This window comes from Nymphalis io, chromosome 3 (genome assembly GCF_905147045.1).
Source record: "Nymphalis io chromosome 3, ilAglIoxx1.1, whole genome shotgun sequence".
NCBI lineage: Eukaryota > Metazoa > Arthropoda > Insecta > Lepidoptera > Nymphalidae > Nymphalis > Nymphalis io.
This window is the reverse complement of record NC_065890.1, coordinates 4,781,418-4,807,023: the sequence shown is the minus strand read 5'-3', so window position 1 is coordinate 4,807,023 and position 25,606 is coordinate 4,781,418. Positions and strand designations below refer to the sequence as shown.

Here is a 25,606-nt window from a genome sequence, read left to right as displayed (position 1 = left end):
AACTATACTACGAGTAGGTATAAAAAAAATTACACTATTTGAAAATAAAAATATTAATATTTATAGTGTTAATGACGCAGATATAAAAATAGGAGAGCACTAATTAGTTTCAATCGTTTTGGTAGTTTGGCGCGATTCTCACGTCAGTGATGTCGTCGTTAAAGCAGTATCGTCATCTGGCTTGTTCAGTTTGCCGGTAGACGTCGCTACGGTTGCTCGAAAATTTCCTATCGCTGTGTATTCGCATAATCTACGCGTGCCAATGTGTGTGTTGCATTTTTAAACAGTGTACTTAAATAATTTTATCGTGTGTGCGACTGACGTATGCTGTTAATTCATTTATTTAAACATAACTCGTGTGGTCGCATGTTGATACAGACGTGCATACTTTCGTCCATTTGTGCTAGTGCTATGAAAACCGTGTGCTCCTTTCTCGAGTCACGATATGAGTGGTGCGTGTAAACTGACAATGACATTAGTAATCTGTGATGTAAGCGCGCGGGAAATTTGAGTTACTTTCTGAAGAATGTTGACATTAAGATATATTTTTTGCATAGAGTGCAATAGATTCTTGCCAGTAGTGATGTTCAGTGAAAGTTGTCGGAACTAGTGGACTTGTTGACATTGTCGTACCGTACATACGTTGACGCCCTTGTATCATTGGCAATATACCATATATGCGAAGAATTTGTATACTTCCTTCATATTTGTTGAAATAAATAAATTATTTAGCAGGTAAACATTATAATATTTTTTTTGTTAAAAAGCAAAAGTAAAAATCGTGTAGACCGGTTATGTGACTGAATAAATAAATATACATTTAAATAAGGTCGATAAACGCATTTAGTGCAGGTCGCATCTATTGACATTAAAATGCCCGACGTTATAAATACATACATATACCAAGTTTTTTTATATTTAATACAATCTGTGTAGGTTTTTTTTTAATTAACATACTACTCTATAAAGTTAGAAAAATATATGTTATAAAAATAAAATTTTATTTGTACTTAAAATTTAGGAGTCATATTTAGGTACAACATATTTAATATTTTCAATGCGGAACTTTATTTTCCATTTGTTTACGAATTAAGTTCCAATAAAAAAATGATTGTGTATCATTTGATATTGTATTCATAAATATTAAATGGATTTAAATCGTTACATTATTATATTCATTAAACACAATTTTCGCGATCTAATTTAAAACCGGAACGTAATATAACAATAATAATAAATAATATCAATAATCAAATGTATATTAATATCTTAATACTTTTCCAATTTACAACTGTTATTTTCCGTTGTCATGGCCACATCATCTCATCCGTTATTTTGGTTGCCATAGCAACATTTTTGTACAAAAGCGAATGAAGTTCCGAAATGAGCCGGTCGGGTATTAAGTTCTGTTACCACTTGAATACACTCGACTCTTTTTTGGTGGACAGTACCGGCTTTAAGTGACGTGGCATGGCATGGCATGGCATGGCATGGTATGGCTTGGCTTGGCTTGGCTTGTCTCGTCACGGCATGTGGCGTGGCGATATGTAGCGTGGCATTATATAGCGTGGCGTTATGTGGCATGACGTTACAAATTGTTTTTTTTTCAGAATATAAAATTTATAAAAATATATAATATAAAACATAAATTGCGTTTCCCAAGTTTTCCTTGATTTCAGCGACAATCGGTTAAGGATGTTTCATTCTATAATAATTAGTCACGAACAATTGTATTAAAGGTCTTTAACATTAGGGAGCAGCATTAAAATTAAAGCACTTAAACATTAAGATAAATATATTAAAAATACATTAATAGTTGTTAACGACCATGAACTTAAAAATAAAACTCGCAGTTTTATCCGCCGGTTCTCCTCAGTTCAGGGTGGTTTCTTTTCCGAACCCGTGATAGATTATTGGTAATTTGGTGATTTAGCGGTCGTACTGCAATAGCGATATTTTGCTCTTTTCCGAAACTTTGAATGGAAACATGCTCGAATTATAATTATACATATACAGTTCAATTTCTAGAAACTAGCTGATTGCAGCTTATTGTTATGATGACTAAATTAAATCGAAACGCTGGTTTATTTAAAAAAAAAGTTTTTGTATAAACGATAAAGTAAAAAATTAAATATAACCAATAAATGATGATATTTTTTTAAGATAATTAAGAGTTATTCGTAATCCTAAAATGTCGATGGTTATGCTGCCTGGAAAAAATATACTCAGGCAATTAAAAGATCTTCACAGACATCACGTCTGTTGAGTTCAGTTTAATCTTATACATGTAATCATGAATATTTAAATAAACAACATACAGAGTAATGTAGAGCATATATCAAAACAATAGAAAACGTTAGTTGATATCGCAAGTCCTTATTAATTCGCTAAATGACGCTGACGCTTCTGATTCTGTATATAATCTACCTATTAATTAGGTTTATTACAAAACTTATTAATGGATGAACTAATTCTAAATTTAAACTCAAAGTATGGTCTTTAATAAGACTAAAAATAGTAAGATTTCGAAATTCGTTGCTCGCTTACAAAAGGGGTAAAAGGATTGACAATGAGGTTAACTAAAAAAAATGTGTTCTATATATTCGAGCGTCGTTTAACCGCATCGCAAGTAAAAATAAGACGATTCTTAAAATTCGTAAAAATAATCAATTTAAATCGGAATAGCTTAATATGATAATATGGACTCTTGCTGTTTGGCGTAATAATAAAGTCCTAGAATAGCTTACAAAAAGCGAGCTACTAGCAAAAAATAATTGGTTATTTTTTATCTTTATTACATTACGATTACTTTTATTCAAGGTCAACACAAACCAGGTCAATTTGTAAGTCCTAGAAATATCTGGTAATAACTAGTTAAGAATAATATCGTAGTTGATGAAGTCGCCAATAATTTCTTTAACTTTATTAATATATCTTTAAGTTTAAGAAAAAAGTTAAATCTATTTACAGATACTGCGATCGTAACTGTCCTTGTACTTCGACCCTCAATCTTGAAATCTTATCAAAAAATCAAAATTGTATCATATCGCCGGAATTTGACTAAGATAAATCTCACTGTCGTATTTAGTTTCAATATTTTTTTGATATCTTTTACAACATGTTGACAGACATATCTGTCAAGCCGAACTAGAAGAAACTACTGAAACTACTTAGGTATTTAAACTTTATAGCGAAAGTTTTTTATAACTTTGGTATTCGTTAGAGATCTAAAAAACAGGAGTTAGTTGCTGAATCAGATCCACGATGAAGTAAAATAGAATAGAAAATAGGCTGAAACTTTTGTTTGTCAATTTCTTTTTATTATTTTTATTTGTCATGAAATATAGAAACGTTCAAAAGTTTATTGTTAGCCATATGATTTTTACTTGTGGTAGGGCTTTGTGCAAGCTCGTCTGGGTAGGTACCACTCACTCATCAGATATTCTACCGCAAAACAGCAGTACTTGTTATTGTTGTGTTCCGGTTTGAAGGATGAGTGAGCCAGTATAATTACAGGCATAAGGGACATAAAATCTTAGTTCCCAAGGTTGGTGGTGCATTGGCTATGTAAGCGATGGTTGACATTTCTTACAATGCCAATGTCTAAGGGCGTTTGGTGACCACTTACCATCAGGTGGCCCATATGTCGTCCGCCTCGGCTCGTCCGCCTTCCTATTCTATATAAAAAAAAAATGATGTATTGATTTAGTTGATTGAGGCGATGAAACAAAGATAGAATTGATCTTGATCGAAGGTTACGGTTTCGAGTCGGAATAAACAACTTTTTACTTATCATCGGTAAAATAGGTTTTTAAAATATTCATATTGTTCGGTGATAAGGAAAAACATTTTGTAAAATCCTTGCGACAGAACTTTATTTACACCTTTTATCAATGAAGACTAGGAGAACAAACACTACATTTTTTTTATCGACAGGAATTTTCATTACTTTAATTAATTATTTTATAACAATAAACAATTGAGCCAAAAAAAAAAACTATAAATGTTAGTTAATGCTGTAAGATTACGCATTAGCGTCTTAAGTGCAATTAAGAACTCTAATTCTACTTAAATGTAATAAGTTTCATATAATAAAACAATTTTATAATAAATGATATCCCTTGTATATACGTTCTATCTGCATATTAACTGCTTAAAGTACATGAGAGTCGTAATAACTAAAATATCTCTAGATTTGCGGAACTAAATTTTTTTAAACAGATTTATAATAATTTATTTTGATGCGTGTATGCTTTATGTGTTATAATTATTATATTCAATATCATATCACTTTTTGACATTTCACAATTATTATTGTCTTCTGCAGTGAGTTTCGAGTATGTGTCCCACAATAGCTCTACTGTTATCGTTTGTGATTATGAGATTGTGACATAAAGAGATGAGCGTATTATTTTGAAGTGCCTAAAAGTACTTCCATACATCAATAAAGAATTATTTTGCTTTTATTGAAATTAATAATCTTGTCCGTTACATGATATATGAAGCTTAATGTACAATAAGCTAGTACTTACAAAAGTTTTTAAATACTCAACTTCTGAATTGTTAGTCTTATGTCATTACGATGTGCAGCTACTATTAGTTCAATATCAATATGGATTAATAGATAGAAATGTAACATTCCTTTATGTTATGTTTTAAACCTTTTTATATATATTGAGAATGTGAGGCTTAAGTAGGTCACGACAGGTACTATTTATAAATGATTTTATTAAAGGGCCTTGACTTAAAAAGGGTAACAATTAGAAAACCTTAGATTTAATAAGAAATAAAAAAAGACTAAAATATTTAAATATTATTTTTTTATTTCAGATCAACAGGATGTCGTTCACAATGAAGGAAGGGGGTTTCGGGGTAGGTGACTATGTCGCGTTCGGTGTGCTGTGCGCGTCATCTTGTGCCGGTGGGTTGTGGTATAGTGCAATAGGTTCTAGAAGCAAGGCTTTGGTAGACATTAAGGATTACCTACTTGGAGGAAAGGCGATGTCAACTTTTCCTGTCGCTATGTCGTTAATTGCCAGGTAAATTAATTTTATTCTGTTATCTTTATTACACATTGGAACTATTAGTTAAGCCAGCAAGGCGATTACATATCTATCTTAATTTGCCACTCTAAAGTGGATGAAAAGTTTTTTTTAATTAACAAAAATTTATTTGCTGAGATATAAATGTAAACGTTCTAAATTAGATAAAGTTAATTTAAAACCGTGTGAAAGCATACATTCGAAGGAATATAAAAAAAATGTGCAATTATAATAAAATGAATCATTACGTGTGACTATTTGTCTACGTTTCCACTTATAAAAAACTGTTTGAATTAAAAATAGAATTCCATTTTATTTCAGGTAATTTTTATGTGAAGTTGCCAGTGTATATTTTTAATCAAAATTTTCGTTATGTTTTTATTTTCTGATTAATTAATAATTATTATATTTAATATCTGTGATAAAATTTTATTGTGTTTTTTGATATCTGTAGTAAGTAATTTAACCTCAGTTAGTTTCTTAAATATCTTTCATCCTTTCTTTTAACAGTATCGAATGGTATAATGTTACTTATAAAAAAAATATATGTATAAAACAATAATCATATCATATAATAAAAGCATAAAATTTTTGCTTACATTAGTACATATTTATAGCAATTGAATCAGCTTATTGATGATAACCGAAAATATATTTTTGGGGAACTACTTTATATAGTAAATATAATTTCCAATACGATTTTGCTATTCTTATATTGTATTTATAACGTATTTGTCTGTATTTTCTATGCAAAAAATAATTCTAATTCATGGATAATATATAGATACAAAGCTAACGTAGATTTTGTATGCTAAATAATAAAGTGCATTGAACAGTGATTTTAACTGATAAGCTTTTAATAATTTAGAAATAGTTAAATATCAAATTTTAGTTGCTAATAATATTGTAATAATTACAAATACTAAAGTACTATAATGAATATAAAATTAAACGTTAAAATATGTATCTGTGTTTATTTATTACATGTTCAAAGAAGACAAACATTTATTGAGAAACTAATTAAGTCATATTAGATTACACAGATAAGAGGAAAAATAAGCAAACAATAGCAGGCAGACGTAGGAATACAAATTCATTAATAGATAAAAAAAATATGAAAGCATAAAACTTATGTTTATACAATTAATTAGATTAGAATTAAACTATTATTAAACATATCTTTTTTATCATAGCTATGTCTCCGGCGTCACAATCCTCGGTACGCCGGCAGAAATCTATAACTACGGTACACAGTACTGGCTGGTGATCGTGGGGATCACCCTTAGCTGTATCGTGGTGGCCACCGTATATTTACCTGTGTTTTGTACGCTCAGATTGTCGTCATCATATGAAGTAAGTTCTTGTTTAAATATTAGTCTAATTGTATCATTTGAATGTTCAGGCTTCCTCTGTTGTTGTATACCGAAAATTTGTGAACAATATGTAATACGACTTCTTTGTTTTATTTCGTATCATCAAGGTTTTTCTAGCGATTATGGCATTCTCCACAGATGTGTTGACTCATTGTGTACATTTATGTAAATATCAGTAATATTTAGCGAATGTTTTATATACATAAAAGTACTCTATTATTAAAATGTAATTTTTCCATAGATTCATTCCAATGGTGTGCTATATTCTAATAAGTGTTTGGTTATGTAATATCAATTTTGTTTTATATTTGTATGACTGACGTAGTTTGTGGAATATTTTGCAGTTCATGATAAGTAAAATAGGCTCGAGACTGTAACTCGGTGTTGTCTGCTTCCAAATCAAACCGAACTGAGTTTCAACAAGCGCTGGCTTTTGAGCATCATTATTAATTGAATTACTCATTTTGATTTGTGTGAATATTAGTGATATAGTCTTTAAATTATTGTATGAATTAAATAGAAATAATGTGTCAATGCTAAACATAAGTTCAGTCCAGTAGTGCTATTCTGAAAAAACACATCATATTTCACTCGTGAATTATCTATCTTAGAGTTTTATAATTATTGTTATAGTCAATGTTTAATTATTGTCATAGAGATTTCACGATCATATTTTAGAGGCCGTTAGCAGCACAGTTTGTTTTTACAGACTAAGTACCTATATATAGCTATTCAATAGAAATTGAGAGACAAATAACAAACGAAATACACCTTCCTATAATATTTGTGAGATTTCTCAGTAAGTAAAAGATAAAGTAGGTTTAATATTATATATTACATGGTATATTTATAAATATAAATCTTTTATGTATTGTATATTTAATCTTTCCGAGGTAAATAACTTAAGCGTCATGCTGTTATAAGAAAGAAATACATTTATTTAATAATGTTGTTTGTTTATAGAAAATTAAAAATAATATAATAAAACCTAAGATAAATTAAGAATAAATTTTATCTCCATGATTTCTCTCGATATGATTATTTATCGTAAGTCGATTTAGTTAGATCTTATCTGCATTAGATAATCTATCACAAACGGGGGTTTGACGTGTGCCGACGTATTAAGTGGACTTTGTACAATGGAAATAAAACTGTGTTCACATTACGTCATCGATAAGTTTCATAAAAAAATATGCTGCTTAAGAGTCGCATTGAGCTAAAACGTAATCTCAACTTTCCAAGTCTCTTAAATATTAAAAATAAAAGTTATTAATAACACGTAACTCGATTTTAAATGTTATAGAATAAAAAAAAAATTGAATTCAAATATTAAAGTCTGTGTTAAAATACGTATCGTAGTACAGAGTATCTTTATGATAAAGGTATTGATATTCGAAAATTTAAATGAAGCTTAAAAAAGGGTCAAAAAATATAAAATTAAATGAATAGTCGATAAATTTTAGCCCCTTGCAGTTTTGTGGTTGACCTTACTGACTAATTCGATTTGTTTGTATTCATTTTTATTTTATTTTTATTTTTATTTTATTTATTTGGGAAACATACAGCATAATATAATACATAAAATTTAGTAACAATATAAATTTCACTTAAGCCAACAAAGTTTCCACTTATACAAACAAACATGGAGTGAACCTAACGATAACAAGTTATTTAACAATTTATTAAGATATATGAATAAAGTATTAAAAATAATTTAAAACAGAAAAAAAAAAACGATAAGTATATTACTGACAAATACAGCTTTTTAGAGCTTCTTTGAACTTAAATAAATTTTCGTTAAATATATCTATACTAGTGTAGCGTTTATTATGATTGTCACATGCTCTTACTAAAAAGCGATTTTTAGCATAGTTCGTTCTACACATTGGGACATAAAAGGTATGTTTTGAACGGGCAATGGAATGTGAGCACTTGATATAAATGTTGTTGACTAAGTACATTGAATCGACAAAATTATTTACAATTTTGTAAAGAAAAACCTGATCTTTGCATTCCCTGCGTTTCTCAAGCGACAAAATATTAAGCTTATTAATAGCATTGGACCCAAATTTACGCGTTAATCTTCTAATAAATTTATTCTGAACATTTTCGATAGCCATAACATACTTAGAGTATTGTGGATTCCAAACCGTTGAAGCGAATTCCAAATTAGATCTTACATACGAGTTATACAACACATTATATGTATTGATATGCTTAAAGTCTCTTCCCTGGCGAAATATGAAACCCATCATACTGTAAGCTTTTGCGATAATTTTATTCACATGCCTGTTTATTTCTATTTTGTTTGTTTTGTCCGCAGTATAAGAATAGATCGAATAACGAATTAAAATTATTAACTTAAACATATTGTTAGAAATCAGGTTAAAATATTAATTAAGCATTTTTTTAAGATTTTGCACACGTCGATCCCGAAACGGAATAGGGTCGGGTTCTGTTATTGTCAGAAAACTCTCTCAACTCACTTTTAATTATTTCTACTGACTTTATATTGTGTAGTTATATATTTTTAATATTATAGGTCGGCGGTTGGGCAAATACCTGATGGTAAGTGGTCGTCACCGGTCATACACATTGGCGATGTAGGAAATATGAACCATTTTTTACATCGTCAACGTGTCGCCAACTTCAGGAATTAAGATGTTAAATCACTTGTGCCTGTAGTTACTATGGCTTACTCACCTTTCAAACCGGAACGGTTGTTAAACAGTGGAATTTGTATACTGTATGGGTGGTATATACCCAGGCGAGTTTGCATAAAGACCTGCCACCTACTTGCGTTGTGTAGTAAAAAGGTTCTATTCAGATTATTAAACAAAATTTTAATAGAAAAAAACAAAACTCACTCGTTAATTGACGTTGTGCACGTTGAAAAACAAAGAAATACTTTATTTTTTGTAACCGTATTAAATGTCACTTCAAAATGTTATGTTCGATATTAAATAAATAAAAATGAAATTCTAAATTTATGGTACAACACTGGAAGGTTCCGATAATTTTAATACTGGCATAAAATTATATTGTAAGTGTTAACTCCAAAAGTGTTGCCAATTTTTGTATTATTTACAATTGTTTATTTATTAGCGTAATAAACTCTTTCATAAATAGAGCAATTGTTTCAGTATTTAGAACTTCGGTTCAATCGCCATGTTCGAGCGGTAGCATCAATACTCTTTCTATTGGACGAGGTAAGTTGCTATGTTCATAATACTTTCGTTGTTTTATATGAACAAGTTGGTGTGCATTTGTATAAAAATATAATGAGAATAATTATATGTGATCTGCTTTCCACCACGGATGTCTGATAGTATTGACTGATTCTGTCCATGTGAAAAGTTAATAAATATTTTTTATTTAAGTTCAAAAAAAACCTTCTTCTTAAAAAGAGAGATGAGGCGTTAGCCCAGCAGTGGGACATTCACAGGCTGTTATTGTACTGTATTTCATGAAAACGGCTTAACGTCCTTGTTTTTTATGTCATTAAATTGTTGAACTACTACAATCCTAAAGAAGTTTCATCACACATTTAAAATGATAATAATTCTACTTCAGAATCCCTGCTATAAACTTTGTCAATAACAATGTTAATGATATTTACTGTTTACTATTATTACTAATTTAAAAATGTAGTTTATTCTAGACAAGGTATGATCTACCAGTTTCTCTTGGCGGAAATTACATTTTAATTATTCTGTGTCATGAACCAATAATAAAGTATCCTATGTGCTATTCTGTATTTAGATACACAAGGCCCTCTAGGCACTTTGACATTCGAGGTTCCTCCCCATTCCGAAGCGGTCAGAGTAAAATTATTATATTATTTTTGGCTGGGTGGAGCCCCTCGGCTGGCGAGACCCCTAGACAAGTGCCTTGTAGGCCTAGGTATAAATGCGAGGCTGGTATCGTTTCACCATGTAGACGACTCCCCTGCCAACGAGTGTGTGTTTTTTTATTGAAATATGTTCTGCACTTCGCAAAAAAATATACAAAAAGACCTAATTTTGTATTTAATTATTTTATTAAGTATTAAATTATTATAAAAAATAGAACAGTATTACCTTAACTTTTACGAGTGTAGAAAATTCCGTTTAAAGCCAGGGTTAAAATAACAAAAACATGACAACGCACTGTATATAGTCCTATTAACATATGTATAATTAAATCAGCGATAAAATGGATATAGCTATTATTAAAAGGTATTAAAGATAACTGGGTTATGAATCGACATTGTTTGCAACGACTTGATTTAATATTATTATTTAATCTGTGTGACATAACAAGTATTCCATTGTAGATAAAATAAAATAGGTAACTCAGATAAATATATACGAAATTGACGACATCTGGCAATGATTCTGTTAATATTCATTTTTTATACATACGACTATTTTATGAAAGAAAACTTATTACGTATTTTCCGGTTTTTATCATTCATTCTAAAATTACGATCCGTATATGTTTAAATGAGCCTTAATAAAATGTATTTTGCTTTTTATGTATGTACATATATTATGTAGATAACATACTTTCTCTTTTTTTTATTTTATAATGTGCCGAATTTTATATAAAAATATAATTGTAATCAACAATTATACTAAAATATCTCATTTCATGATTAACACTTTTTTTAATATAGATTCATTCTTATTGAATATATTCTTATTGAATGTTTTCAGTTTTACATAGATATTTTAAAATATTATGAATATATTTTTAATATGCATATATTAGATTTCTCTGTAACGTGTGGCAATACATAATATATATACTAAATAGCTATTTTAAATTCAAAAATATTAGAAATACAAGGATGTAGAATCCAAGATTTTAATATTATTTTTAACCACAACTCATATTATGCAATATTCACCGACATTTATTTAGCTAACTATTTTACATCAATTTTCAATTCAGTTCAGATATTTAAATAACAATCGTCCAAGTTACGAGTTGTTAGAGAAAATTTTCAATGGAAAATCAATGAATAAAAATGGCATTGTTGTTTAACAGTTTCCGAATCTGAGTAATGAAACGAAATTGTGTTAGGTTCAAGTTTTGCAATAAAAAACCTTCATGTCGCAAGTACACTGAGCAGATAAATTTATTTAGTATAATATAGAAATTTTACTTTCACTTTGATGAAGAATTTAAAAAAATATTTTTTTTTTTTTTATAGAATAGGAAGATGGACGAGCATATGGGCCACCTGATGGTAAGTGGTCACCAAACGCCCTTAGACATTGGCATTGTAAGAAATGTCAATCATCGCTTATAGCCAATGCGCCACCAACCTTGTAATATTTGTCATTTGTAATTAAATATCTGATTTGACTATAAGTCAGTTTATATGTTCTTCGTTACGAATATTAGTTACGTATAATTTTATTAACTGTTTTGTTTTCATAATTGTGTGTTATTTTCCGAATATTATGGGAGCCAGTTAGACACAAGTAAATTTTAACATTTTCGTTCAAACATGTAAATGTGGAAATAGCAGCTATTTTAACTATATTTATTTAATTTGTTTTGCTAGCGAATTTTACTTATGGAATTAGTAAATGAAAATATAATATAAAATTAAAACATGTACATGACTGGAAATTAATTAGTGTAAATACAGAATTATAATTTAGTTAGAAAATTTAGTTAAAGAAAACAAAAAGAAAACATTTGAAACAACGTTAGTCCTTATAAATTCAATAATCAAATGGGAATATAACTTAATTCATATAGATGAATTAGTGTAAAAGAAGAAAACAAAAACAAGAAACATATAATGCTTTTATAAAATCTGAGGGCAATCTATTAAATTAGGAACGAACACTGCTAGAAAAACAATTTGACACTGTTCAAGGTACAACAGACCCGATGTGCCTTAGACCGTACTAGTTGTATTACGGACGAATGAAGATAAAAACAGTTGTAGTTGCGGTAATACGTTATTTTATTTCTATTAGTGATCGCAATAAATGATCGATCGTGTTAATACCTTTAATCAAAATTTAAAGTAAATGCTTTAAAAAAAACTAACAATGTTATTTATTTGTTATATTTAATGCGGTAGTATCAATTAATTCATAGCTTCTTATTGATGGCCAAGGATGTTCATGAATCTGGACTTTACTCGCGTTACGATTCAATGTGCGGTTGACAATGGTCAATTGACCATTTTACGATTAAGTGTGTACTAATTTACACAAGTCTTGTAGACGAATTCTGACTTTGGATCGACTTACATTACATATACAGGCGAAGCGAATAAACGTAGTTCACGTATCTATCCGTGTCTGTGTCTTATATAAAGATTTTTTTTAATTGGATTGTAAAATAATATATATAATTAAGTCATTAGCAACGTATATTAGCACGCTATATGCATATATCAATATGTTTCCATTCCAAAATTTGATTTTTTTTACAAAAACAAAAACGTAATTAATTAAATTCGAATAGATTGATTCTAGTCTATAGATTCTAGTCAACATTTCTATTTCAATTCAAAAAACAAACAATTACGATAGTGCTTAATACAATAATAAGAATATATTATGCTAATCGTTATGTAAATATTAATATTATACTTCTTATTTTCAGGTATTGTTCCTGCCCATGGTTGTTTATGTTCCTGCACTAGCATTTAATCAATGTAAGTAAATAAATTACTGAAGATTTACGTTATTTCACTCTCGCTATAATCTATCACATAGTTTTATTGTATATGATTTATATACACTTTGTTAAGAAGAATCATGACAGATTATATAATATTGCTTATTTTTGATGGCTTTATATTTTAGTTATTTTAATCTTGCAGTATCTTGCACTAAGCAAATATATTTTTAAATAATAACACCCAGTCTTATTGCCTCCACTGGTGACAGAAGAGCTTGTTAATTTTTGGCCCAGAAAATCGGAATAGCAATTCAACGCATCATTCAATTCATGCTGCTAACATTCTCGCCACCATTACACGCGGTCATAATTTGTACAATGTACAAATGCTATTTTTAATTGTGATTTGTACGTCCTTTTTCAAAACTTAAATATGATCGTTATGTAAAAAATATATATTTAAACTTTATTTTTTTTAAATGCACTCTGTCTGATGTACAGCGTCGAAATACTTCGAAAAAAAAAACATTTCAAACGAATTATAAACGTGCCTTACTAATATTTTAGGTAAAACATGAATTTAAAATTTCTATTGTGTGAATATATATAGTAATGTAAATAACGGTAATCTAATAAAGATTACCGTTATTTATACATAATTATAACGATATATTTAGAAGAGAAAACTAAACATTGTTTAACATTAAATTTATTCTTTAGCGATACGAATTATATGTACAATACAATAGTAGATTATCAGAAATATTATTAGAAAAATGTCCCAGGATATTATTATTATTATATTATTATAGCACAGGATATTTAGAAGGTTAGGTTTGTATATGCACTACTTATTTAAAGATTATAACAATAGTTATCTTTGATTATTCTTACATGAATGTGGTGACTGAAATAAAAATATATGATTGTGAAAATAATGTCTGTCAATTTTTTCTTATATATTCTTGTTTTTTCCAGTAACGGGTTTTAATGTTTTTGCCGTGGGTGGTGCGATGGTTGCAATATGCGGCCTTTATACAGTATTAGTGAGTACATTTTTGTTACTTTGTTTATTTGTTTTTTTTTTTTTGTTACAACGACATATCAATTATTTGTGTATGTGTATTAGTGTGTTAAATTTATTTATATTTATAGCCTTTCTCTTATTCATATATGTCACTACCAGATCTGGACTTAGAGATCCAAAGCCCCTAGGTACTATGTCATTTGGCCCCTCTCATTCCGAAGCGGTTATAGTAAAATTACAATAGCTTTGGCGTGCCTTTTAGGTCTAGGCATAAATCCGTGGTTAGTCACTACTAATACAATTTCTAACTTCGTATTTACGCACACACTCGAAAAAACACGTATATAGTTTATTGTTATGCTATCGTAGTGTGTCATTGAAGTATATAAGCATGTGCTTGTGTCGATATATGAACATCAATTATATGGCAGATTATTATTCATAAATAATAAAATAAATTTTAAAATGATTTAGTAAGAAAGATTGTCTGTTTCTATATAAATCATTCTCGTGCTTATCGTTCAGGGAAAGCGCGGTTTGATATCAATATTATGATCAGCGTAACCTTTTGTTCTCATCGCCGTCTCATTATAATGTAGATTATAGAGTTCACGGCCACGGACTGTATACAGAAAACACTAAAGAAAAAAGCTATATAAATTATAACACATAATGTCTCACCATAAACTTAATATACTAGCTTGAATAAAAAACACACAAATACAAAACATTAAAAAGTTTTCATGAAATGGCGGCGAATGAAATGACTAACTACATGATATACGCCTTGATACGTTTAGTAGGTTAGAGGAATTAGTCTTTTAGATTAAAGTTTCATATTTCTTGTCTATGATTAATTTTATTATAACGCCAAACGGGTATAAAGTCGGTGGCGCAATAGCCGATTTAGGAGATGATTAATATTTTTTTTAGTGCCAATGTATATGTGAGGGTCATACCATTGGGTCCATTTGCACGTATACCTACCTATTTCCAATAAAAATAAATTAAATAGGAGTATGTGCATGTAGGGCGGTCTGCGTGCGGTGGTGTGGACAGACTCGGTGCAGACGGGCGTTATGTTCATCGGCGTGGTGCTGGTGGCGGCGGCCGGCACACTCGCCGTCGGTGGCTTTGGAGACGTGCTCAGTATAGCTAAGGAGTCTGGAAGACTTGATTTGTCGAAGTGAGTAATAATATTATAGGAAAATTTATATATTTACGAATGTTTTTATATATTATATATATTTGAAATTTCAAATTTATTTTTTAATTTATAATTTTCATTGTTTATTGGTGTATTAGTCATTGAAAGTAACTTTAATTATATCATGATATCTTGGAATCATTAAGACTGTATCTTTTTATTTAAATAGGAAGACGACTGGTTGTAACTGTTTGCACTCAACTAGTTAAGTAATGATATGCAATAGCTAATTTAAATCTTAGTATTACATACATAAACAAAATAATTCCTATCCAATCCGATTTAAAAATTATGGAGTTTATCGATTAGTGCTCGATTAGCCGGCGACGATATCTCCCGTCCTCTCCATGACGATGTTAACACAGTATTCCTAAAAACATGTTGAGCATTTCTTCATACGTGACGCAAGAGAATACGCAAGAACGATAAAAAACTTATTTGAATATTCAAAATTAAGATATTTTCATAATACGGGGACTTATTGTAGTTTTAGTTTGTCTATTGTTTTGATTGTTTGTTTGACGTAGATACTGTATCAAAACTTAAAACGCCAATAAATATTCTTTGAATTGTAATAATAAAAATAAATTTTATGGTTTATAATTTAAAATGAACTCTTTAAAAATATTTGAACCCAATTACCTCATTTATAATGTGGTGCTTAAATGTTAACAAACTTAAACAAAGAAGAGAAAAATAATTTTTAAACAATGTAAATTATACATGGCAATTTTTGTTTTTCAGTTTTGTTGATGTACTATGGCTTAAACTTGTCGTTCCATTTCTTAAAATGACTTAAGCACCAATTGGATGTAAAAATTTGGTAGTAAATAAGTAAGCAATATTGAAATATGATGGTAATGGCTAATAGACAGGCGACTGCGTCACGTTTCCGTATCGAGCGACACTTTGGCGTCTCTTTTGGTGTTTTTCTTTCGGGTTTCAGAAGTGATGAAGAAATTTTTTGTGTTATCAAGTGAATAAAAATCTATTTAATTTTGTTTTTACTTTAATTACCTTAGAATTGTAACCAATAACCGTTATGGTATGGTCGGAAAGACGGTTGGAAGAGACTCGATGCGAAGGTATTGCTAATGACGCTGTCTCCTATCTCTGTCGCCGCGGTTGCCTTTATGATATGCACGATTATTGAATCGCAACGCAACGTATGCGCAGCAGTCCTTAGTCTGTCATTTTCTTATACATAACTATTTTTATTATGTGTTTTGCTTATAGCTGGAGTTTTTCTCCATATGAGCGGCAAACGGGATGGGGCGCAGTGGTCGGTGGGTTTCTATATTGGACTTGCTTCAATTCCGTCAACCAGACTATGGTGCAAAGATATATAGCTCTTCCAAGCAAACGGGAAGCCATTACGTGAGAATTGTTCATTATTATTCCATAAAACCCTTTGGTGACTACTAGATACTCATCAAGAAACGGTGAGGTCCTAGATCTCTTAAGATTTACTGGAAAATAATCTTATAGAAATAACAAAAGAAAACTTAATTCCTTAAGAATTGTTGAACTGATTTTCATAAAACTTTCATATTTTTTTTTACTAATATTTACCATCCACTCAGGTTTGGGCGGTTGTGTTTATTTTGTCCAGTTGCTAGTTGCCCTTCTAGATATAAGATACGACTATACGAGTGTCTTTCCTCAGCGCGTTAGCTATATTCTGCTTGGGCGCGATCCTCGCGATAACTCTGTGCGTATGGTGTGGGCTGGCGGCGTGGGGCGCGTGGGTACGCGGCGGCTGCGCGGCTGCGGGCGCGCCGCTCGTGGACGACCGCCTGCTGCCCGCCTTTGTCACGTATGTGGCAGACGTGCAGCACCTGCCTGGACTCTCCGGCGTCTTCCTCGCCGGCGTCTTTGGGGCTGGCTTGAGGTGAGATTCGGCACATAGAGATATATTGATGTTATATTGTCAATAATTATATAACTGCCATCGAACTATTTGTGTAACGCTTTCATCTGATACAAAGGTTCATTTAAAAAAAACCCCGAGGGGGTAAGTATAACTTTTCTAAATATAAAACAATTTAATCTTCAAAATTGAATTGGACGTGTTGAGAACCAACGGTTGGTCGATTCCTTTAGTTCACTGTCTGCGGTACTAAACGCTTGCGCGCTGGTGGCGGTGGAGGACATCCTGCACGGCTGGCTGCGCCTGCGCCTCAAGCCGCTGACGGAGGGCATCCTCGCGCGCTCCGTCACCGCCGCGCTCGCCGCGCTCTCCGTAGTAATGCTCGTCGTTATAGAGAAGCTTGGCGGGGTACTCGGTAAGTGATCTCGATTTTACTTGTATTATTCGTGCAATTTTCTTCTGCCTACTTAAATCGTAATTGATTTCGTCACGGCTTTGAAATTTGGCAAAGATCCCGCTGTGTTGTTTATAAAAATAATTATCTTCTTGCAATGCGTATAAAGTTGACGTCATTTTTATATAATGATTTGTAACATCATCGCGAATATATATCGTCGTCATGAATAGAAAAATAGTAGATTTTGCGAGTTTTAAGCTGAAGAGGATGACCAAAAAGAGGTCCAAATATCCACCACTAACGTGACTTGTTAACTTAGGGTAACTTTTAGTATAAGACAAAAGAAAAATAAGTTGTCAGTAAAAAAATATAACTATATTTAAAATAATAATATTTAACTTTTTTATTGCCTTACTATTTATTTAGAACTATTTTAATTGTGCGCAGCTACTTATGCTGCGCTAGTGATGATTCATCGATAACAATAAAATTGAAGATAACACTATTTTTATCCCTTTTACTCTTAGGAAATAATGTGCTAGAAGCACAAACGCAATCGGTTTTTATCTGAGTACCTAGAGTAGTACCAGGTACTCCAGGTATTTGGTACTACATGAAACATGCGATGTGTTTTCTTTTTTCCGTGCCTTTGATCAAAATCTATTTCAGCGAAAACCTAAGACGGGACACAAAGCACCATGACATAACACGCGTAGCTTTGTTCAAAGTGTGCGATGGACAGAATTATATTAAAGATGTTTTTCGCATAAAAAGGTAAAATTTTTTTTACTGACTGCATATTTTTTGTTGCGTTCTGGTTATAATGACCCGGTATTTAGTAGACTTTTATTACATAGGTTTCGTTAGTAGATATCTGGACCAAGGTACATACATTTTTGTTTTCAATAGTAAAATTATATATAAGTAAGAATATTTGTGGTCCGACATTTTGGGAGCCAATCGTAAAAAAGGCCAGACGTCTTAGATTCATGAGAGCATATGCCTGATTTTTTTAGTGTCAATTTTTTTTATCGGTCCAATACAATACTTTTATCAAAATACGTGAGTAGTTCATATGATGAAAGGGCTTTGTGCAAGCTCGTCTGGGTAGGCACTATCCACTCATCAGATTCTACCGCAAAACAGCAGTACTTGGTATTGTTGTGTTCCGGTTTGAAGGGTGAGTGAGCCAGTGTAATTACAGACACAAGGGATATAACATCTTAGTTCCCAAGGTTGGTGGCGCATTGGCGATTTAAGCAATGGTTAAAAATTTTTACAATGCCAATGTCTATGGGCAACGGTGACCACCTATCATCAGGTGGCCCATATGCTCGTCCGCCTGCCTATAGTAGAGTAGCTAGGGTCGGCTTCCAATAGTCGAGGCCCTGTGTGACGTCGGGCGTGCGCAGGCGTGGCGACGGCGCTGTCGGCGATCGCGGCGAGCGCGACGTGCGGCATGTTCACGCTGGGCATGTCGTGCTGGTGGGTGGGCCCGCGCGGCGCCGTGTGGGGCGCGGGCGCGGGCGCGGCGCTGGCGGGCGCCGTGTCGCTCGGCGCGCAGGCCGCCGCCGCCGCCGGCCTGCGCGCGCCGCCGCTCGCAGTGTCCGCGGCCTGCGCGCTCAACTCCACCTACGTGTCGCTGCAGAACGACCTGGTGAGTGACCACTTTACTCCTTCTGCTGTCCCCTCATTTCCCGTCACCGTTGGTGCTGTCATTCACACTTCTGATTATTATGGCTTACTATACTCTGTTAACGACGGTTAATTATTTATAAGAGTGATATAAGCTCAGTCTCCTCTCATTATCCAACGCCTTCATTCTTTCAAAAATTAAGCTCTTTCGTGCGTCAACGGTTTTTCAGTTAGGTACACATACCATATTCAGTGTAAGCGACCTTGACACATTGATGGGAACGTCGACGATCTGATCGAATCAAAACCGTCTTCTACATTTTTATTATTTTAAGGTTAATTTCTATACACTACACTACAAACTTAAAAATGGTATCTTTAACTTTTCAGGATCCAGAAACGGTATTCCCTCTGTTCCGTGTGTCGTATCACTGGATCGCGCCCCTCGGCCTTCTAGCGACCCTCACCGTGGGGTCTATTGTCGGCTGGTTATTCGATAAACGGGATGATTCTAAGATGGACGCGGAACTTTTCACACCCATCGTTTGGAGATTCTTACCAAGAGAAGCTCAAGAAAATTCTGGATTAACGAGACGAGCTCTGAACACGAAGAATGTGGATTCTCCAACACCATCCGTACCTCTTATTCTTGGCCAGACTTTGGATAAAGTACGTGAATACATTATTACGCTTCAATTAATTTACACACCCGTGGGGTTCCTTGAGAATTTAAAAGATATACACGTCCACGTAATTAGTGCGAAATTTATAATATCTCGAGTGAAGTAAGAGCCAGACTATAGGATTTTTTGTTAAGCGCTTCCATCAATCGAGCACGTGCCTTTTAATTGTGGTTGCGAGTCAACCCGCAACAAACGCATTCCAAAGGAGGATTGAACCGGACCTAAAAGTCTGCAATATCCTTTTTTCGTGAGTTTATACTTACACCCCAAATTCAAGGGGACAACGGCACACAAATAATAATTTAATTTCTCATAGCGTTCTGCTTCGTCCATACAATACATACATGGAGACTTATATCCAACAATTGATTTCTGGAAAGCAAAGTTTAAAATGAAATATCATGTAATTAAATCGAGGCTGTTTTATAAATCTCTCAAAATGTTATGATTATTTCTATTGAATATTTAAATTAAATTATATAAATAATTACCAGTTAAAACTAATATTGACAGAAATCTGATTAAAGGTCTGAAACACCTCTTAAACTCCTCCAAATAAAAAACTACCACTATGCGTGTTTTTTGAAAGTTTGTCTTTTTAGTATTTGCATACAGAATTAATGGTAGATTCGCATAGTGCACAAACAAATGAAGAAAAAATTCTAACCTAGTGAAGAAACTAGATGGAATAATCAAAAACTTTGTTTTAATAGTAGAGGAAGCCTTTGTCCAGCTGTGAGACAATTACATGGTTTTACTTTACTTTCAAAGTAATAATACGACATATAAAATTTCAATAAGTAATAATACTTTATAATAACAAGTTATTCAAAACAAGGTATTTGTTTGAGACCTCTTTTTAAGCAAGTACTGCCTGTTTTAGGAGACCACGCCCTTCCATAACGAGAATCATATAACATTTTCTATAATCTACGTAATATAATAAACAGTAAACAATAACAGCCTGTGAATGTCACACTGCTGGGCTAAGGCCTCCTCTCCTTTTTTTGAGGAGAAGGTTTGGAGCTTATTTCACCACGCTGCTCCAATGTACCCACATTGGTGGAATACACATATGGCAGAATTTCAGTGAAATTTGACACATGCAGGTTTCCTCACGATGTTTTCCTTCACCGTAATACACGAGATGAATTATAAACACAAATTATATATTTAAATATAATAAAATTTAAATAGAATAAGTGATATATGCTATATTAATTCCTTGAAATTAAATGATTACATTTTGGAAATATTTACTATTTAATTTATGCATTTGTATAATTAATACTTATGTATCGCTTTCGTCTATAGAATCATGTTATATATATATTTTTTTTAATTTCAGATTGAAATGAACGGAGAGGCCAGTAGATGATGAGCCACATAAGAATTAAGACTAAAATCGAATATCAAAACAACGGGTTCAATTAAAATCGATTTTACAACGAGTGTATTGAATATTCGTTAAGAATTTTTAATATGTGGAAAACACATTAGTTTTCATGTCAAAGGTAAGCTTTTTATTTTAATGTACACACAATCAGTATCACTTTATGTACTTAATAAAATACAAGAAGTCATTTGTATACAAATTGTAGTTATATAACATATATATATATATATTATTTATTTAATTTTAAGTTAGTTTTAGACGACTAAGTAGAATCATTCCTATAAGAATATTTTGAACCAATTTGTGCAAAAACGATGGATGGAAAATAAAGAGGAGTTTTAGATTTTATTATATAACGTAATGATTTAATATACTTGTATATATGTATTATAATTGAAAGCGAATCGCGATTATGAACGCGCCATCCTCTCAAGATCCTCTTACTGGTGGTAGAGCTATGTGCAAGCTCGTCTGGGTAGGTACCACCCACTCATCAGATATTCTACCGCATAACAGCAGTATATGGTATTGTTGTGTTCCGGTTTGAAGGGTGATTGAGCCAGTGTAATTACAGGCACGAGGGACATCTTAGTTCCCAAGATTGGTGGCGCATTGGTGATGTAAGCGATGGTTAACAATTTCTTACAATGCCAATGTCTATGGGCGTTGGTGACCACTTACCATCAGATGGCCCATATGCTCGTCCGCCTTCCTATTCTATATAAAAAAGGTGACCTAGAGGGCCCAGTGATTAAGAGTTAATATTAACCGAATAATGCGAGTTCAAATCTGTATAAGCACTCTTTCCATATTTATTTTCATTAATTTGTATTCATAAATCTCGTGCTAAACGGGAATGAAAACATTTCGTGCACCGTATGAAACTCTATCACATGTGTATTCACTCTTCATCCATCGACCTGCAAGGTACAGCGTGGTGGAATAAGTTCCCAACTTTTTAAGGAGAGTAGCCCAGCTGTGGGATAAACTTTTACTACATTATATTAAGATGTTGATTGTGATTTAACTTGTATTTGTAGTAGACTTGAAAGACAATATTTGAAGATATTAAATTTAAAAAAAAGTATAATTTGTATCACAATTTACAACATATGGTAAGTAATTATTTATTACTTCAAATTTTTACCTTTATAATATATTTTGTATAATATAATTATATAATTTTACTAAACGAATGTTTATCGAAATTGTGTATATGCTTAGATTTTTTATAAACTGTATTGCAGTCGAATATTTATATTATAATTATTTTAGATATAAATTTAAATGTCAATCTTTTATAACTCCACTTGTTAAGATATTAAAGTATATTTTATAAGTATTTTAGGGATAATTATATTTTCAATGAATATTTTAATCGAATATATTTGTATGTATTATATAAATTGTTGATGTTTTTAACGGACCAATTATAGCGTTAAATATTTCGTTGTTTACAATTAAATTTCGTTTTTGAAAAATATACTAAAACAAGTAAATTTTATTTTGAATAAATCCGAAATTTATTAATATCCAAAGACATGAATAATTTTAGAGTAATACAATAAGTTACCAAATGATAGATAAAGTAAGGGAGTGAAAAACAATTAAATTTACCACTTATTAAAAACAATATATTTTACTATTTGTCATTGCGACGTAACTTTTTCCGTTTTCAAAATAAACGATTGCATGTGTTCATTAAATTGAGGAGATTAAAATGGACCTTCCAAAAAAAAAAAAGGTTTAACGTAATAGCAAAATATTACATTGCTCGTTTAAAAAAATAACTTCTACTAATGATATAGTCTGAAATTTTCCCACTACTTTGATTGTTGACAGTTTTGTGAGAATTATTCACTCGAACGCACTCGACGTTTAGAGAGAGAGCTGGTTCTTCCTGACTGGCCTAGCCAGTCCGAGTACGGGCCTCGGGGTTGCCCCCTTTACCCGGGCTGATCCTCACCGGCAAGTACTACTTGCCGTGTCGTACGATTTTTGGCCCAAAAGACCAGAGTCAGAACTAACCGAGTGGTTATTACTTTTTATCCGGTTTTTATTTTTTGAGGTTTTTCATGTCCGGGTGGTTTGTCAGTCCGATAGTTGTTGTCGTCCTATCAGTACGACGTTTAGACATGGAAATGACTTTTTAATGAACATTTTTTCAAATAGTTGTCGTTGTACAAATGCTAGAACACCAGTTTTAATTAACTACAAGGTTAGTTTGTGGGATTTCACGTCCATCTTGAATGGTTACTGAAAGAAACAAAAAAGGCCATAAGTATTTATATAATACAGATTATAATCACTAATGTTATTGCCATAATTATTTCGGTAATAAATTATTTAATATTTAAAGTTTTTATAGGGAACGGATATTGTAAAATTTTATTTAATGGTTTATTATATTATGTAATAAACAAAATTAGATTATAATCTAAGCCGTATATTAACTGGTAGTAGGGTTAAGTACAATCCTATCTTGACTACTTCCGACTCACAGTAGGTCATATAATCGGCTTTAATTCGGTGTAACTGAGAGTGAGCCACCTAAGACCTATGGGTCATTTAAGATCATATTTTGTCAATATAATAATGTTTATTATTGATACCATTGCAAAGAAAACAATTATAGTGATAATGAAAAGTGTGAGGAAAATCACTTAATTCTTTAACGTTTCTCATATTATAAGATATTGTTAAATTCGTTCGGAATTTATCATTGTTCATATCGAATATAAATAAAAATCATTTAGATTTAATTAAAACAGATGAAGTATATTTTGTACCAGTAAAGCAAATCATTTATACGATTATATGCCGAATTTCGCGTATACGATTTTTAAACTGATTTGACATTAAAAATATTGCTGTCTCTTACACTCGTATAAAGTAATAATGAGCAAGCTACAGCGGATATCGCCCGTAATTCGGCATGCTGATCGTGCATAATTTTATATATAGATATTTAGTTAAAAAGTAATTTACTTTCGGTATTTCCTACACATATACCTATTTCATCAGTCTTGGACGGGTGGACATTTATATTATTTATTATATATATAAAATAATAACTGACTAACGCCCAAATTATTGGGGCTAGCACTTTGAACATTTGCATACCTTCAGGTTGCATACGGTAGGTTAGTACAAAGGTTGAAAGTACGTATGAAAATCCTTTATTCTTGACGAAAGAATACAGAGAAGCTATGGAAATTGATACTTAGCAATCCTGAATTATGACGCGAGTGAATCCGCGGGTAAAACGCTAGTATAATATAAGTATATGCGTACATTGTCCTCTTTGGGAACTATTATAATTTCTGTTCCACCGTAAAATTCTCCATAGCGTTTTAAGAAGAATAAATTCCCGCTTTTTGGTACAAAGTTATAGGAATAGAGCGACACTTCATATAACTATGTATTTATTATAGTTCGCTCTATAGCTTGCCCCTTTGTACTCTTAAGATAACATGTCTTTTAAATTTGTCAAATAGCTTCAAATATCATGTAAACACGGTATTTTGTATCCTGACGTTCGTTAATCAAGTACCTGATTTCACGGTTGATATAAAATAAAATTTTATAAATTATATATATTTTTCTAAATTATACATTTTGACACACAGTTGAATGTTGTTTACTAAAATAGTATTTTATTAAAATATGTTAAATAAAGTTTTTGAGATATTTTTTTGCATTTTTTATTTATTCCTATTTAGTATTATAATAAGGTTTTATTAAGATTTTTGTATAAATGTAGCCTAAATGGAAAGATAGTAATGTATATTTTTTTATCTTTAAAATTAAAAACACGATTTTCCTTGCACGAATAATGAATTTATAGCGTGCCACTCGGTATGATGTAAGGACACTAACGACGTACGTTCAAATACATACATACATACAAAAAATTACATACATTTATCCTGATAACGATACACTCCTTTTATGGATAGTCATATAAAATCGTATAAAAAGAAAGTTTAAGGCATTGTAAGTTTAAGCATTTAGCTTAAGCGATGCGTTTAGTGGCACTTGGTAAGAAATTTATATTAATAACCATAGAGAACATACGTTATAGATTATTCATTCTACAATTTAATGGCAATACATAATACATTTTATACTCATAATTTTATACTTATTTTGTGTAATAAATTTTAGGTCCTATTATGATAATTTGTTTTTCTTTTTTTTTTTAAATAGTAACATTTCTCAAGACTCGAAATCATAACAGACATTCTAACACATATTCAGTACACGTGCGACAATTTCGTCGCTTTTGACTTTCGTAAGTTATAAAATGGCGAAGGCGTGTAGAATAACGTAAATACAGGCGT

The 25,606-nt window shown here is 31.6% G+C and overlaps 1 protein-coding gene across 2 annotated transcripts; it reads left to right on the top strand.

Moving 5' to 3' along the window:
• The first annotated feature begins 139 nt into the window (after positions 1-139).
• On the top strand, positions 140-24,884 carry LOC126781362 (sodium-coupled monocarboxylate transporter 1-like). Of its 2 annotated transcripts, none has more exons than XM_050506316.1 (13): positions 140-735; positions 4,831-5,039; positions 6,236-6,395; positions 9,559-9,624; positions 13,031-13,082; positions 14,027-14,094; positions 15,107-15,261; positions 16,519-16,659; positions 16,949-17,173; positions 17,386-17,567; positions 18,962-19,206; positions 19,575-19,853; positions 21,216-24,884. In XM_050506316.1, the coding sequence occupies exons 2-13, from the start codon at positions 4,840-4,842 to the stop codon at positions 21,243-21,245; spliced, it is 1,803 nt and encodes a 600-aa protein (XP_050362273.1). In that variant the 5' UTR covers positions 140-735; positions 4,831-4,839; the 3' UTR covers positions 21,246-24,884. The 2 variants fall into 2 exon arrangements, with proteins under 2 accessions (XP_050362273.1, XP_050362274.1); XM_050506317.1 differs by having other exon boundaries at positions 141-264.
• Positions 24,885-25,606: the final 722 nt, after the last annotated feature.

What these genes read in the sequence shown, in the direction of transcription:
- LOC126781362 (XM_050506316.1), top strand. Translation starts at nt 4,840, where the DNA reads ATGTCGTTCACAATGAAGGAAGGGGGTTTCGGGGTAGGTGACTATGTC. An exon ending in GGAAGACTTGATTTGTCGAA is followed by an intron (nt 15,262 to 16,518) that starts GTGAGTAATAAT and finishes TTTTGCTTATAG; the next exon opens with CTGGAGTTTTTCTCCATATG. An exon ending in TGTCGCTGCAGAACGACCTG is followed by an intron (nt 19,207 to 19,574) that starts GTGAGTGACCAC and finishes TTAACTTTTCAG; the next exon opens with GATCCAGAAACGGTATTCCC.